Source organism: Xiphophorus hellerii, chromosome 17 (assembly GCF_003331165.1).
Source record: "Xiphophorus hellerii strain 12219 chromosome 17, Xiphophorus_hellerii-4.1, whole genome shotgun sequence".
In the NCBI taxonomy this organism is placed as follows: domain Eukaryota; kingdom Metazoa; phylum Chordata; class Actinopteri; order Cyprinodontiformes; family Poeciliidae; genus Xiphophorus; species Xiphophorus hellerii.
In genome coordinates, this window is record NC_045688.1 from 5,911,507 (window position 1) to 5,928,023 (window position 16,517).

At 40.2% G+C, this 16,517-nt stretch overlaps 1 protein-coding gene across 2 annotated transcripts in view; it reads left to right on the forward strand.

Moving 5' to 3' along the window:
- sema3aa (sema domain, immunoglobulin domain (Ig), short basic domain, secreted, (semaphorin) 3Aa) overlaps positions 1 to 15,316 on the forward strand; it is a 39,494-nt gene extending 24,178 nt beyond the window's left edge. For both annotated transcript variants that reach the window (XM_032589638.1, XM_032589639.1), the window contains exons 7-17: positions 2,187 to 2,329; positions 2,463 to 2,577; positions 2,678 to 2,747; positions 5,582 to 5,726; positions 5,808 to 6,027; positions 7,172 to 7,263; positions 7,393 to 7,434; positions 7,646 to 7,803; positions 10,045 to 10,112; positions 10,200 to 10,348; positions 11,474 to 15,316. In XM_032589638.1, the coding sequence (XP_032445529.1) occupies positions 2,187 to 2,329; positions 2,463 to 2,577; positions 2,678 to 2,747; positions 5,582 to 5,726; positions 5,808 to 6,027; positions 7,172 to 7,263; positions 7,393 to 7,434; positions 7,646 to 7,803; positions 10,045 to 10,112; positions 10,200 to 10,348; positions 11,474 to 12,181 (1,910 nt within the window). In that variant the 3' untranslated portion in view covers positions 12,182 to 15,316. The remainder of the gene's footprint in view (positions 1 to 2,186; positions 2,330 to 2,462; positions 2,578 to 2,677; positions 2,748 to 5,581; positions 5,727 to 5,807; positions 6,028 to 7,171; positions 7,264 to 7,392; positions 7,435 to 7,645; positions 7,804 to 10,044; positions 10,113 to 10,199; positions 10,349 to 11,473) is intronic.
- The last annotated feature ends 1,201 nt before the right edge of the window (positions 15,317 to 16,517 follow it).

Sequence of the window (16,517 nt, forward strand, 5' to 3'; positions counted from 1 at the left end):
TCATAAACTACTCATGAACCAAAGAAGCAGGAGAGCAAAACATCATGGCTTAGAGAATTTAAGCAAATGATCAAAATTCAAAGGTTGGTTAATGCTACATATTTGTACTAAATTGTGGCCTTCCTCTTCAACCAACTGTATTTTTGGCTTTTTAAATGTTCAACTTTCATCAATATTTACTTGTCAAGTAAAATTGGAAAAGTGTGGTCTACACCACCAGCACAGCCCATAATTAGAAAAAAAGTCACTGCTGATCTTTTCATTAGACTTTGAAGCATTTAATTCTCCCCTAAGCCTCAGGTCTTGAAACATTTTCATTCATGTGCAGACATCAGATATCAGCGCTCATTCAGAGAGCCACTGGATTTTTCTTGTTCTAGTAAGATTAGAGCTGCAGTGAGGGTTATTGACTTCTCAGTCTCTCTGGCTATCTATCACCACTGCAAGAGGACTGAGAGAGCCACAAAAGGTCAGTTTGAACGTTTCCCTCAAGCTGTGCCATCCCTTTTCCTCCCTCTTTCCCACAGAACTAATCCACTTTCAGCTGTTTTCCTGTAGTGGAGTCAAATTCCTTCCAGTTCCTCTGAACCCACCCATACCATCAAAATCACAAATACTGGTCTTGGTGGTGCTGATTACTGTGACATATTAATAGGAGTCATTTAGAAGGGAGAAGTCTTTGTTATAGCTCTAATCCCCATCAATCTTTCACCTTGTTCAAACAAATATGCCGGGGATTGCAGCCATTCGGCTCTGCAAAATCCAACGGCGTCTCAACAAAGAGAGGATTGTAATTGCATGGATTACTGGGGAGGGGATCTTCCATTGAGCCTTTATCAACAAGGTTACATGGTACTCGAACGTAGCAAGAGCAATACTATGGATTGAATAAGTAATACCAGATGATTCTTAAAGGATTTAGGGTTAAATGGTAGTTTAGAGTTTGCTAGGTTTATTTATGGATTTCTTCGCATTCTTATTCACTCTGAATCTGGCTCTAATATCCTCTGAATAAAGAGCTCTTTTGTCGATAACATGTGTGATTAATTGAAAAACGCTTTTTTAAGCTTAAAAGATTTCTGATGGCATACATTTAGCATCCCATATTCATCGTAAAAGGTCTCGGGAAGTCTACATGATTTATAACGGAGTTCTCGCACCAACGCGGGCGATTATAAATCTGCTCCCCACTTTGGCCGCACTCTCCTTTTTCACAGCTACTCCATATCCTAAAAGGCTGCAGAAATGTAACATGGCACTGCTTGTTTCTACTCAGCTAACCCCCAAGCTTTTCAGACGCAGGCTCGATTTACGCCTTGTGATGATGGCTTTAGTGGTTGTGGTAACTTTCTGCTCGCTAGGTGCCTAAATTCAGGTTTTCCGATTAGCCTTGATATTTCCTCAAACTTATGGTCATTATATATTTATTCAATTGTTATTAGAGCCATGTGTTTTTTGTGAGGATTTGGTATGGAGACAGGGCTTTTATTGAATCTGGATCTGGAGAACTTGTTCCAGGTAAAGTCAGATAGTGTAGCAAAATGGCACAAAGTGTGGGGTTGTTAGTAATTTACTTAGGTATAACTCAAAATACAACTGAACTGATTTTGGAGTTGTAACATAAGAGTACTGGAATTAAAATTGGAATTTAGAAATAACTTGGGTCTACATAATCTGGATTTTTGATGTCCCTGAAACCTATCTGAGTCATTTATAAATAGACGTTTTAAGATGCCATATCCTGGATATTCTTTTCATTAAAATCTGAGCAATGTAAAAATTAATTTTGGTCTAAAATGAGTTTCTTCTAAAGATTTATCTGAGTTAATACAGCTGCTGTCTTAAATAACAGATGTATTTTTATGAGAGGTAACATTTTTGTTCCCCCTGTGTTTCCATTGCAATTATTTTGTAAAAAATTAATAGTGGAAAAATTAAAGGAAAGAAAAAATACAGTAAATGAATGTATTGGAAATAAAAAGATTTTGGACATCTCATACTCGAAATGTGCTTAATTTCACAGTGTTATCCAGAAGGTATTCAAGGTATTTTCTTTTTTTCCAGACAAATGTACCAAAAAAGTTGTTTTCTTGCTTCAGAGGGCTAGTAAAATTAGGACATCCCGTAACATTACAGTAGGCAAGTTAAGATTTGCTTTAATAATGTTTTTTTTTTTTTTGCTCCAGACCCCAGATTTATTGGTGTAAACTTGATCCCTGAAAGTGACAACCCTGAGGACGACAAGATCTTCCTCTTTTTTAAAGAGAACGCAATGGACGGAGAGCACACCGGGAAGGCTACAATTGCCAGGATAGGACAACTGTGTAAGGTAACAACACACACCAACAGAATAAAATCCCTCTCATGATCTTAATCGTAATGACAACACCAGTGCTATTTAATTCTGTTCGAGGTAATTCGGGTATATGTAGAGCTGACAGAAATGTAATTTCTCTCTGCAGAATGACATGGGAGGTCACAGGAGCCTTGTGAACAAGTGGACTACTTTTCTAAAGGCTCGTCTCATCTGTTCAGTTCCCGGGGTCAATGGCATTGATACACACTTTGATGAACTCCGTAAGTGTGGGTTCTTAATTGGCAAAACTGAAAAACATAAATAAATAAACGTTGACCATCCCTTTTTAAATGTTCTCTCATTTTTATGTCTGATTTCTAGAGGATGTATTTCTCATGAGCTCCAAGGACCCAAAGAATCCAGTTATCTACGCCGTATTCACTACTTCAAGGTACAGACCTTAAATACAATGACCTTCAGTCTCTGCACTTATGGGCTTAAATTCTCAAATAGCGTGACGAATTCTGGCCATATCGTATTTGTTTCGTCAATTTCCTGCCAGGAGATCAAAAGGAGTTGATTTATTTTTGTTGGCAAATCCAGTTTCTTTGTATGTTATAAACAAAGGCTTTATATTTTCTATTAAGTAATCATTAAATAATTGTATCTTTTTTGGTGTAATTTTGTTAGTATTTTAAGCTCAGAGGAGAATGTAATCGACCAAGCGTGGTCCAGTCGAAATTCCCAGACAGCACTCCTCTAATTCACTTACAGGTGTCCTACGGTTGTTTTCCTCTCCAATCGAAAACCTCTCCACTTCTCTGCTTAGGAATTACTTTCATCCAATTCCCCCATTCCTCGCTACCTGTCCCCCATCTCATTGAAACCCTGGCAAACCTTGTCGGGGAAATCACATTACGGAGCATGAGGGAGCCAGGGAAACATGATATTCACTTAGCAGGAATGCACGTTCCTCCCCTGGCCACCACCCCAGCCATGAATGGGGATTTTCTTAGGGGCTGGGTGTGGCTCTTTTTAAGCATGTGGAGAGGTGAATTCATGGGGAAGGGCAGATAAATGAGCTGAAATGGCACAGATGGTGGCACTTATCATGATGATGGTAAATTTGCATTTGGGAAAGGAGGAGGGGGGCATTTTTCTGTCCATTGCTGTGTGAGGGGCTTCAAAAGAGGACAAACACGTCCCCCCGTCAATCACAGCCAATGATAAGACGAGCTGAATGGAACAGCGGTGCGGGCTAGCACATATGGACAGGCGCCTTGCGTTGCCACACCCGTATGGCTTTTCTCTGCTGAGACTGGTGCGCGTTGGCGGGCGTCCACCTACGTGTTCGCATGCCTGCTGCACAGAATCACCCACGCACGTACACACACATGCACTTTAAAATTCAATTATGGGGCATTGAGGAATTAAAGGGGTTTAATTGGTTTTCTAAGTGGCCGATTTTCAGAGATGAATAGACCAGACACTCAGAAGGAACTGACTTTTAATATCACTGCTTAATGAGGCACACGGAAGCCATAACTGACAGATCAATGTTGGATTGTGTCCCTTCGTGTGGGTGCGTGTGTGTGTGTGTGTGTATTTAGCATATTATTTTGGTTGTGTGTCTGCACAAACACATAACCGCTCGTCTTCCTAAGCTCGCATATTGGAGTGTCTTTTCTTGCCCCTGGAGTTAATTGAATTTCTTTGTAATTAACATTTCCAAATGCTAATCCATTCATCTTCCTTGCTTTGGTGAATAATGTTGGCTGTGTGTGTATGCCAGCCACATCCCTAATTAGTCTGATACACATTCCCACTGCAGTCAGCAATACAAAGGACATCTTGAATGTTCCTGAGTCATTTGGTTCATAAGATGTGCTGAAGATCTGCTTCATGAAATAAAATTTACATGTGGGCATATGGTAAAAAAAATAAATTAAATTCTGGATGTCAGTGAGTAAACTTTAGAATATTTTTGAGAGCTAACAGACTAAATCAAATAATAATCCAAGGCTTAAATCAAAGGTTCCTTCTACACATTTTTTATGTCAAAACTCAACACTTTTCCAGACTCAAGGTTCCAGTTTATATGTGTATAGTGGTTATAGTGGTAGGTGGGTAGGCTTCCACGCAGGCAGGCATTCTCTGAAAAAAGAAAGAAAGAAGCGAAATAAGTGATATTAAAGGAAGGGAGGAACTAATAAAGGATGGAAGGGAAGATGATTAAAAGAAAGGGAGGTAAGAGTATTAGAATGGAAGGAACAAAAAAAGAATGAAGAGGAAAGGAAGGATCTTTTTTCTTCACTGTTTTATGGCAAGAACAAATGGGATAAAAGAAGGGAATAAATAAAAAGGATGGAAAGAATGAAAACAAAGTCAACCTTAATAGGGAAGGAAGAACTGCAGAATGATCAAAGGGAGAAAAAATGGAATAGAAAGAGGAAGGCAGGAAGGATGGATTGGAAAGTTTGGGTAGCTGAATGGTCAACGGAGGGATGAAGATAACATAGGCAATGAGATCAGGAATAAAGTCTTGACGCAAAACTGTTTTTCATAATACATTTAATATTTCCAAACTTATCCAAACCTAGAGAATTCAAAAATCAAATTCTCTACCTTTACAGACTGTGTAGGAGCCCTGTAAAAAAAAAAAAAAGTTCTAAACATGACGGAATGATAATTGACTTAAGTTCAAATTGTCACCGTATCATTGTATGATGGTATAATATTCATGGGAGTTACCAAATTCCCCATCTAGATGAGCCAATGTGTAAATTGCTGCAATCTGTTTGACCCTACAAAGCATAGACTGGATAGGTACCCCCCGCTCCCCCACTCTGTTTTTTACACATGACTGTTCTTTGCCTGTTTGGAGCTCATATGAACAGGGAAGGCGAAATCCATCCATCTGGCACAGGCAAAGGCTAGCAAAAATATTGGAAGGGATTTTAAGAAAAGCTCTCTAGCAGGTCTTTGGTTTTGTTGGTGACGTGCCCAAATTCCTGTCTGTTCTCACGGGGCTGAGAACAGTCAGAGAGAAGTTCCAATCTGTCATCTAGTACTTAGGTAATGACAGCCTCGCTCCTCTCCATTTTTGTGTGATGAAGGGTCATTTTGTTGTCTTTCCTCAGTATTCCACAAGACCCTAATCCCGGCCTTGTGCCCAATCATTTATGAATCCCCCTTGTTTGTCTATAACAAACCTTTCCTCCCCCTTTCCATTCTGTATACTTTTGCACTCTCACCCTTTCTATGTTTGATGTTCTCTCCCCACAGTAACATATTTAAAGGTTCGGCGGTGTGTATGTACAGTATGGCTGACATCAGGAGGGTTTTCCTGGGTCCCTATGCCCACAGAGATGGGCCCAATTACCAATGGGTCCCTTTCCAAGGGAGAGTGCCCTACCCCCGCCCTGGCACTGTAAGTGTTGAGCTACAGAACATAACCTTTTTCAGAGGAATACATACGTAAAACCGCTTTAATTTTCTTTTTACATTTTAGTGCCCTAGCAAAACATTCGGAGGTTTTGATTCCACCAAGGACCTTCCAGATGATGTCATCACCTTCGCCAGGGGTCATCCTGCCATGTACAACCCAGTGCACCCCATTGGGGGACGGCCCATCATGGTTCGAACGGATGTAGACTATCAGTTCTCCCAGCTAGTGGTGGACAGAGTTGAAGCAGAGGATGGGCAATACGATGTCATGTTCATAGGCACAGGTACAATCATTTGTCACTTATGCCAGCTTCATCCAATGGAAGCTTTTAGATAATTTTGTGCATTTCTTTTCTTTAAATCAAAGCAAATTAGCCTGAAACAGACTTATAGTGGCTTCTTGCAAACACATACAATAATAGACTTACTGGTACATTGAGATTTCATGTCCTAGAAAACACAGAGAAGCATGGAATTTTAAAGTGGAAAGAAAAGAAAGCAAGGTTTTAAAACTTTTACAGACAAAAAAGTGTGGACATCTTTTAAATCTGCAGGTCTGGGCCTAACATTATCTGAAACATTCCATTGTGGTTTTCGCTGTATTTTTAGGAATGCTGTCAAACTCTTCCCTATTTTTCTAGGGTTGCCCTGTATCTAGTTATCTGTTTTTGAGTAGTTTTCATGTCCTACTAGCAGTGTCACAGAGCAACTGGGTTTATACACTGAATAGATGACGCCTAGATTAAGTGTACCTATCATGTGACCTGGATTTTATTCAGGGGTTTGTAGCAACCCCTTTTTACTCAGGGGTTGCTACAAATGCACTCTACTCTTTTAGGACTTGTATTACGATAAGAATTTCTTGACCATTTCTAATTTTTCTTAATTTCTCAATTATGTGCTTCATTGTGTTGGCCTGTGACATGGAAAAAAATCAGAAATAGTACAAGATACTATATTTCCTAGTATAGTACATCTGTTAGAACCAGCTGCTGGAAGAGAAAAAAGCAACATCTACTGGGCTAACCAAAAAATCCATTCCTAAATGGTTGTTCTTTGTTAGTTTTAACTGCTGTGAAGTGATCAGAAAATAAGTATTTATGTCTCAGTTTTGTTCTCATGACGTCTGCCTCAGCTCCTCATTCTTTCTCAAGCTCACTTTACCACAGCAATTTTGACCACACTCGATCAATCTATTCCCCCTGCTGACAGAAAAGGGGCATAAATGGCCGAGTTTGATTGTTGGGGCTTCCAGTCGTCTCACATTTAAAATGCTTAAATGCACCGAAAGGGACGATTAAGCAGTGAAATGATTGAGAGAAAGATGCATGGGGGAGATTTAAGTATTTGGATGAGTTGACCTAGTCTGTAAAGTTAAAACACAATGAGTCAGACACACTTAGTCATATTTTTATCTGTTTTCTTCAGATATGGGAACAGTGCTAAAAGTGGTAACGATTCCCAGAGAGAGCTGGCATGACCTGGAGGAGGTTGTGCTTGAGGAGATGACCGTTTTCAGGGTACGACGTTGAAAATTAAGCAATCCTACCAGATTGTCCATATTGCAGATCTTTTTGTTTTTTTCTTCCAACTCCGTGTTTTTCATCACTCGTATTGTGAACTTCATGCCTCTTGTTTGTTTTGTACAGGAGCCCACTCCCATTACCGCTATGGAGCTTTCCACCAAACAGGTAAAAGCTTGTTTTCACACGGCATCATAACACCAAAAATGTTCAAGTGAAGTGATTGAAGAAGCGTTTGTTGGTTTTTCACCAAGCAGAGATCATGTCCCTTCTAACAACAAAACCCACAAGCGACTTCTTTTCTTATTGAGTAATTTTCCAGTCGAGCCACACAGGGACATTTAATTTTACGTGCTCGTCTTTTCTTTCACTCCCACAGCAACAGCTGTACCTTGGCTCAGCCCTGGGAGTATCACAGATGTCTTTACACCGCTGTGAGGTGTATGGGAAAGCCTGCGCCGAGTGCTGCCTGGCCAGAGACCCTTACTGCGCTTGGGATGGTGCTGAGTGCTCCAGATACTTTCCTACCGCCAAGAGGTAGGAGCTTAGATACATTTAAAACTTCTCTTTAAGCTTTATTTATCCTCTGAGAATTTGCTAAGGCTGTATGTCTTTTCTTTCTAATCATGTTAATGAATATAATCACTCCTCAGAGCTATCACTACACCTGCAAACTGCATTTGAAGGTGTGAATGTGCTTGGATCATTTGCTTCTCTAATGCCAGATCCCCACTAGCCCTTTAGCAACTGTTAAAAATCAAACAAAAAGAAAAGAAAAACATAGACACAGTTCACATGCCAGACCACCTAAACATGGATGTGATCAGATTATTACAGACACACAAAAAAAACTCTCGTTAAATATGCGCAAGCACAAGTATGCATTCCAAGAAATACAATCCAGGAACCTGGGTTAGTATTCCTGCCAGCAGCAATTTTGTGTCCATCACCCCACAGCCGGGCTACACACACACACACACACACTCATAAATATACATACTCCAGCTCACATGCACTAAATTATAGCCAACAGGAGCTGTCTGACCGCTTCACCCTGCAGCCAGGAGGTATGAACACCCTCAAATTACCCGGCGCTGTAACCAGCAGGCTTAAGCCGACCGCTGTAGCTCTCGCACACATCGAGCAACACCAGCCCTCTGTCTCATTCATCCAGGACTTCTCACACCAGCAGAATTAGGCCAGTGAGTTTACTCCAGCCTGGCAGGGTTACAGCTGAGATGGCACACCCCATGGTTAAAGGCCAGAGCTGGCTCCTCTCAGGTCTCGTCAACACGGCACATAGTTTTCCTCCCTTGAACAAGAAAGGGACATAAAAAGACAGAAATGCCAACCCACAAAATGCACAGGAAGTGTTTGAGCAACAGAGAATACATTGTTAAAGCAGGGAAGAGGAGAGAACATCGCTTATTTACATTTTTTGGGGATTTGAAAACATGTTTTCTTGGAATTTATGTGACCAACACAAAGTAGTTCATGATGTGAATAAGACTTGATAAAATAGATTTGTCATTGCTCCCTTTTACTTTGACACTGCTAAATAAAAATGCAATTACCCTGAGAAATCAACAAATTATCATAACCGACCTACAGGTGTATAACACATTCTCAGTTTAAATCCATTCTTTCTGTGAAATCCTTGGGGGATTTTTAAAGTACTTCAATTTCCCTGCTGGACAAAATTGTCCCCACAGCATGATGCTGCCACTACCATAGACATATATTGTATTGACAGTAATGTGGAGTCAAGTTTTTTTTGCCATTTTTCCATAAACCCCAGAATTGTAGTGTGCATGACTAATTCTTTATAATTTCCCCAGATTAATTAATTTATCATACAAAGTTACTGTGATCCTCTTGGTTTCTTCTCCAATTAATGTGCCTCTTGCTTAGAGTCGTGCCACACTCTGTCCATTTTCAAATGCATTGCATTTCATTTCTGGGTGCCAGAATAAGGAGTAGATTTTAATTTGTTCAACAACAAAAAAAAAAAGCATGTAGCATTTTTCTTCTAAGTAGCAATTATACAGCAATTTGTGTTTTATAAAATTCCAATACATGTTTGTGGCTATAATGTGACCAATTTTGAAGAACAAAATTCCAAAGGTTTGAAAACATCATTAACCTCTTTAGTAGAATACACAATGCTTATCGACCATTTTAACAAACTTTTTGTTTCTTTTTTGGTTTTCGCTGCTCAGCGTCTTTCCGTTCACCCCTCATGTTGAGCTCACCCCATTTTCTTATTACATCACGAGTCGGCCTGTCAACAGTTTTAAACTGTGACAGTTAGAAGCGGGGGGGGGGGGAAAAACATTCACAGCTATTCAGTAAAGCCGCACTATGAAAATGCCTCACCATTATGTTAGAAACCCAAATGACGTAGTGGAATTCCACAAAGAGATGACAAAAAAAATGAGGCTTTCCTCAATGGCAAAACAATTCAGAATGTGTTCCGTAATAACGGCTCGGCAGAGGGAAATGAAGCGAGGCATTGCCTTGATTAGCAGGCTTACGTTTCTGACTTTCTTTCCAGATTTTAGGATTTATTGTTTATTTTTGCTCCATTTATGCGAATAAGCAGTGTTATAAAGGTTGAACGCCATACCATTTTTCAGCTGCATTGGGTAATATTACCCTCTAGTGTTCGAAATCGAACAGTACATGATATAAAACTGGTGGTAGGGGTCAGTATAACATGGATTTCTTTCCTGGTGTTTTCATTGCCAACAATCTTTTAAACTGACGTTTCAATCACAGGAGAACCAGGCGACAAGACATCAGAAACGGAGATCCGCTCTCGCAATGCTCAGACCTTCAACATCACGGTACTCAAAAACTGCCTCCCTCCCACACACACTCTGTCTTCCATTGATACCAATTTCTCTGACTGTTTTTCTTTTTTCTTTTGTTAGACGACATGGATGGTTTAGGAGGCAGCATAGAGGACAGGAGTGTGTTCGGTGTGGAAAACAGCAGCATGTTTCTGGAGTGCAGCCCCAAATCTCAAAGAGCACTGATTTACTGGCAGCTGCAGAGGCCCAACGATGATCGCAAGCAAGAGGTTTGTGTGGACGTTTATGCGAGCATGTGTCTTTTATTGTCAAATAGGGAACATCTTTGAAGAATGGGGAAATTTCTGGATGTAAATTCAGTGCCTTTGCAGTATAGATTATAGGTGATAATAAATCCACCTTTAAACCAAAACAAAAAATATATCATTTTTGCAGATAAAATGACTTTTTACCCCCCTGTTCTATTCTCTGAGCCAAAACCTTTGTTATCTTTAATCCACGGAACTCAAAGTGCAAAAAACCCTGGGTGTGGATGTTTAGGGTCGCTTTCTTGACCCGAGGATGTAACCAATTACACTTTGAAAAGATTTGCACTGTGGCGTTATTTTTCTAGCTGGTCAGTGAGAGCATGTTGTTTCAGGATCCAGTAAGAGAGAGAAATAGGATACAGGAAGCTGAGTTGAGCTACAGAGCCATGGGCCCGAAGGTTTATCTGATGCAAAACAAAGACGTTTTATAAGTTGGTCTGAATGGATATTACAGCTGGATTAGAAACACAGAATATGATATGTGTTGATGTAAAAACGAGTGGGCAGACCCGCATAAAGTGTTTTCCCTTAGCCTTTTTCAATGCCACAAACTGCATTGCACTTAATTGGGATTTTATGTCATAGCCCAACAGGAAGTAGTGCATAAAATGAAGTTGAAAAGTTGGGATACATGGTTTTTAAATATGATATAATAGTGACAGGTGACTTTGTACACAGCTTCATCAGCAGTTGTCTTAAAGTTGCTTCAAGAAAATAAAAGATATATCACAAAAGAAAACAATTTCTGTAATAATCTAAAGTTCCTATTTGTTTAAATAAACAACAAAGAAATTGGGTGTAAATGTTATTAATGGGGCACCGTGTGGCTCAGTTTGCAGTGGTTGGCTGTTGTTCTTAACACACTTGGGTTCAGTTTCCAGTCTCGGACCATTTACTGCATGTCTTCCCTTTTCTCTCCCCCTAATTTCCTGTCCATTTTCTGTACAAGAAAGGCCACTAAAACCTAAAAAATAAAAAGTTGGTGTATGAAAAGTTGTGCATAGATTAAATGTGGTTTAGACTCATTAAGCTCCCACTATATTCTTGCTAATTTGTGTTCTTGTTGCGTCTGTGTTTCTATGTCAGATTAAGATGGATGATCGGGTGCTGCGTACAGACCAGGGTCTGTTGATCCGCAGCCTGTCCCTGTCTGACACGGGAGTCTATCACTGCCAGGCGGTGGAACACGGCTTCATTCAGCCCCTGCTGCTTCTCAACCTGCAGGTCATCCCCACCCAGAGACTGGGGGACATTCTGCCTGGGCTTCCCAGTGCAGGGGGCAGCGCAGGTAACTCAGCCAAGCACAGAGTCTGGTACAGAGATTTCCTGTCTCTCTTAGACCACCCGGAGCTGAACAGCGTGGAGGAATTTTGTGACAGAGTTTGGAAGAAAGAGCGCAAACAGAAGAAGGTGAAAGCTCCCAACAGCAATGGCAAATCTGACAGTGCCCCGAGCTCTGCAGCGCGACCCAAAACTGCGGCCCCCACTGCTCAGAAACAGCAGGCTAGTCCGCCAAACAGCAGGCCATGGCTTCAAGCTGGAGATCCAGTGGGGGAGGGCCCAACTCGGAGCCAGAATACCCAGAAAGGCCAACCGAATCTGAGTGCGGTCCCTAAAAACGGCCCGAAGACGCAGAACGGAGCAAAGGTGCAGGGTGGCCCGGGTGGGTCGCAGGTCGCCGGGGGCGCTCGGGTCAGCAGCCAGCATACGGCAAAATGGAGACGGATGCAGGAAAACAAGAAGGGACGTAACAGGAGGACCCATGAGCTTCAAAGACCCCCACGTAGCGTTTGAGAAAAGAAGCTGGGATGCACACCTTCAAGCAAGTCTACACACGTACAAGCACAAAGCCATGCATCAGCATCAGCACATACTATGGGTTGTGAATCCATCATAATATAAAACAAACAAACAAAAAAACACCCAGCACATTTTCTGAGATAACATACATGAACCACATCCTTGTAACGAAAGCAAGACGAATGGACAGAACTTGTGAAAAAGACAAGCAGAGTATTGAAAGCCAGGAATGCATTCGATAAAGTTGTAAGAACACGCATGTTTGCCTCGGAATACATTCTGGCAGACGCTCTTTCAAACCTCCTGTACATAAGCTATAAATTTAAGACTGGGACTGAAAAATGTTAAGTCATGGATTTGTTTGACTTATAATGCTGACAGGACAGCCGCAGAGACGTTAATAAATTTGCAGACATTTACGGAAGCAGAAGCGAATAATCCACTGCGACCTGTTTCCACGTGTGAACTTAGTACACGGAAAGTGGTTGGAAAAATCGTATTCTGAAGAACTTTTTAAGGAGAAGAGCAGAGCAACAGCAGCGCCCTTAAAGCAGGAAAGAGAAGGGTTCACCTCGACGTGTGCACGGCTTGCACCAGTAGTTCTCAAACAAAGAAAAACAAAGGAAACATGCAAAGTTATACCACTGTGTAGACCAAGTTCTTCATCATAACCAATTCCTCTGAGGCTGGGAAAGCATTGTGCATGTTGTTGTCAATCAATATTTTAATATGCTATTTTCTTTACTCCTTACCTTACGAGAGTCTGAATTTTCTGTTACTTTTGCTTCCTTTCACAATCTGTGCTCAATTCAAAGTGCACACATCCTCTAAAAAGAAACGACAGTTCCTTGCAAAAGTACTCGCATCATTTAAACTTTTCGCAGCAAACTATTTCAAATACTTGTGTATTTTTAAGATTTTATGATATAGTCCAACATAAAGTTGCACATTACTGTGAGGTGGAAAGAAATGGACATGTGGCTTTCAATTTTTTTCTCTAAATGAAAATCTGTTTCAGTACTTAGTAAAACCACCTTTTGCCGCAACTACAGCTCAGAGTCTTTGCTCAGGGCTCAGTTAGTTTGAGTGCAGAGAGCCTATGAATAGCAGTGTGCAAGTTTTATATCACCAATCTGCATATTCTCATGTGGGTTTACATCTACTTGATTTTAACACATGAAAATAGTCTGCATTCGTTCAGTCCATCTTTCCATCACCTCTGGACAGTTTTTCGGTCCCGATTGAAGAAAAGCATTTCCACAGCATGACACTGCCACCATCATATGGCACTGTAGGAATGGCGCGATCAGAGTGTTAGTTTTTCTCCACATGCAACATTTTGCATGTTGATAAAAAAGTGATTTCACACAGACAGAGCATCTTCATTTACATGTTTAAAAGTAGATGCTTAATTAATCTGGCCCAATTAATTAGGGACATATTTCAGGAGTGTGTGACTTGATAGTTTTCCAGACAACAGATTTTTTTTCATCTGAGATGGTGATGTTTCCACGATCTCCAAAGTCACCTTTGGTTGCTTTTCTGATTGTCCTCTTCTTGACCAACCTGTTAAGTTAAGCTAGTCTTAGGGGTTTGCAGCTGCCATGTACTCAGATTAAGCATCACTCTATATTTGGTCATAACTTGGGATGTAGTTTCATAGCCTAACTTTACTTTAAACTTCTCCACAACTTCTTCAACCTGTCTGCCATGTTCCTTGGTCTTCATGATGCTGTTTGTTCAACATTGTCCATTAAGAAGCCTGTGAGGCCTCCACAGTTTAGCTGTATTTATATTGATAACGTACACAGAGGTGAACACTATTAACTAGGTAACTTCTAAAGGTTGTTTTTTTATTATTATTATTATTATTATTATTTTCTATTTACGGGTATCAACATAAAGGGTGCTGAATAAATATGTATGCCACACTTTTCAGATTTGTCCTTGTGAAAAGTTTGGAGAAGCTTGCATCCTATTCTTTCCATTTCACAATTGTCCACTACTTTGTTGTAGCGGACTAAAGCGCATTGATGTTTGTCGTCGCGACGAGACAAAATGCAACTAAGTTTAGGAATACTATTGTAAGGCACTGCCCTGTTCTTTATGCGCATAATCCCATCCGCCCCCTGAATTTCCTGAGTAACTTATGATGTTAATACTTTTTTTTTTTAATTAATAAAAACTGGGACAAAAATCTCAGTTCAAAGCTATGCTGAAAACCCAGTCTGAATTGCTTTGTGTACATATATACATCAACCTTAACTATCTGTGTATATAAAGTAAAATTACAGTACAAGAGCACCATTTAAATAATATTTATTGTTCATTTTTTTGTGAAAGGGTTGGATTTATTTTTGATATATTTTTGCTCATCAGTGCATTGGCAAAATGATTGCATCAGCAACAAAGTCTAATTACAGCACCAACTGGCTAAAGTTTTATTGAAGAGTGTCCCCCTTTTTTGGGGGGGAGGATAAAAGTGTCAAGTTTAGCACAACAACTTTTTGTGGCTTCACTAATCTCATTTTGACAACGATAAGCACAATTTTATCTCTTTTGCCTTTCGTCATGTCCCCTTTCTCTCTCGACCCGTCCACCATGTCCTCATTTCACCTAGTAGCTGTTATGTGTAAGATAATTCTCCGAACTGAAAAACATTAGCTGTGAATCTCTGTAAGAAATAGTGGAGAATATTGTTAAATCTAGTCTGAGGAGAAGACACGTTATACTGCATGTGAATGCTACCTTACAGTAAGTGCATCTTTTTCTATCGTCTTTTTACGTGTTTTGTGTGAGAGCTACAATTCCCTTGAACATTTTTTTTGTCTTTTTGCCAAAACAGTGATATGAATGACAAACATTCTGGCCAAAGCCGTTGAGGATCCCCCCCCTTAATCTTTGATTCAAAGATGGCATCTACTGTGTCCTCCCCCTTCTCCTCAACTTGACTAAAGTAAAGTGTTGATACCATAAATTAGAGCAGATAATGTTCCACAAAACACTCAGAAGTTTGTTTCTCCCTGAGATTTAGAAGTATGAGAGAGCAGAGAGTTACCGCTGTTGTGACACAGTTCTTTCTGGCATGCATTCAGTTGTCTAAATAAACATCTCCGTTACAAAATAAAAGTTTCTGTGCTCTCCTTTCTTACAAAAATTTCCTGCAAAGTTTAATTTAGGGAATGTTTTGTGTGTGGGGGTGTGTATGTTAGTGTAACAAGCTCATTCTAGGTCAAAGCTTTGAACTGCCAGTCCCACCGTGTTGCCTGAGGCTTCCTGAACCCTCATCAACCTGACTGAAGTCTCCTGGTAAGTTATTTAGTGTAAGAGGCTAAAAGGGCTTGAATAAGGTTAAATAGGGGCAGAGCTTTGGGACGTATGTTGTTGCATCGACCGCGTTGACACATGTGCATGGCTTTTGAAGTACTTTGAGTGACGTAAATGTTAAATTATTTGTCAAACAATGAGTACAAACATTTCAAGCCACGAATAACCCTTGAGTTTTGTGTTTGATGTTATATTTGACGAGGAAAGTTGGGCTTGGATGTAGCCACTACGGTAGAGGTATTCAACATCAGTCCTCAAGTTCCAATGTCCTTCAACTTTTAGATATGTCTCTGCTTCAGCACACTTGAGTCAAATAATCAGGGACTCTTTGGCAGGACTCTGGAAAACGTGACTGCCCGAGGAGGAGGGGATTCAGCCATTTGACTCAGGTTTATTGGACCAGGAGACATCTGAAAGTTGCAGATGTGTTTTCAACTCCTTGAGGACTGGGGTTGAATACACCTGGACTATGGCGACACCCAGTGGTTCATATACAATATTGCTGTTACAGGTAACTCCAGTCTTCAGAGGGCAGTGCCCTGCTCACTTTTTTATGTCTTAAAATAGGAGGTAATAAAAATGTTTATATTGAATCTGAATTAGTGGTGACATTTGCTTAAAATCAGTAAACATGTCCCCATAGATCAATGTGCTATAGAACAAATTTAACTTCTGAAGACATCCTGAGTTCAAGTCCAGTGGTCCTAATAAAACCAGTGATCTGTATGTGCTTCACTTCTAAAGTACAATAAATAAAATAGCAATTTCTATAGTGCTGTGGAAAAGGATGCATCACCTTACAGATTATGTTTTTGCTAGTTTGTCATACGTACATGCTCCAGACCATTAAGCTTTTTTTATGGTCTGGAATTATTTATTTATTGTTTTGTTTTTCAGATGAAGATAACCTGTGTAAATAAAACAGCCAATGAGGAAAATATACAAGAATAATCTTTCAAGACAGTTACAAACATTAATACTGATTTGTAAACAAATGCCTTCT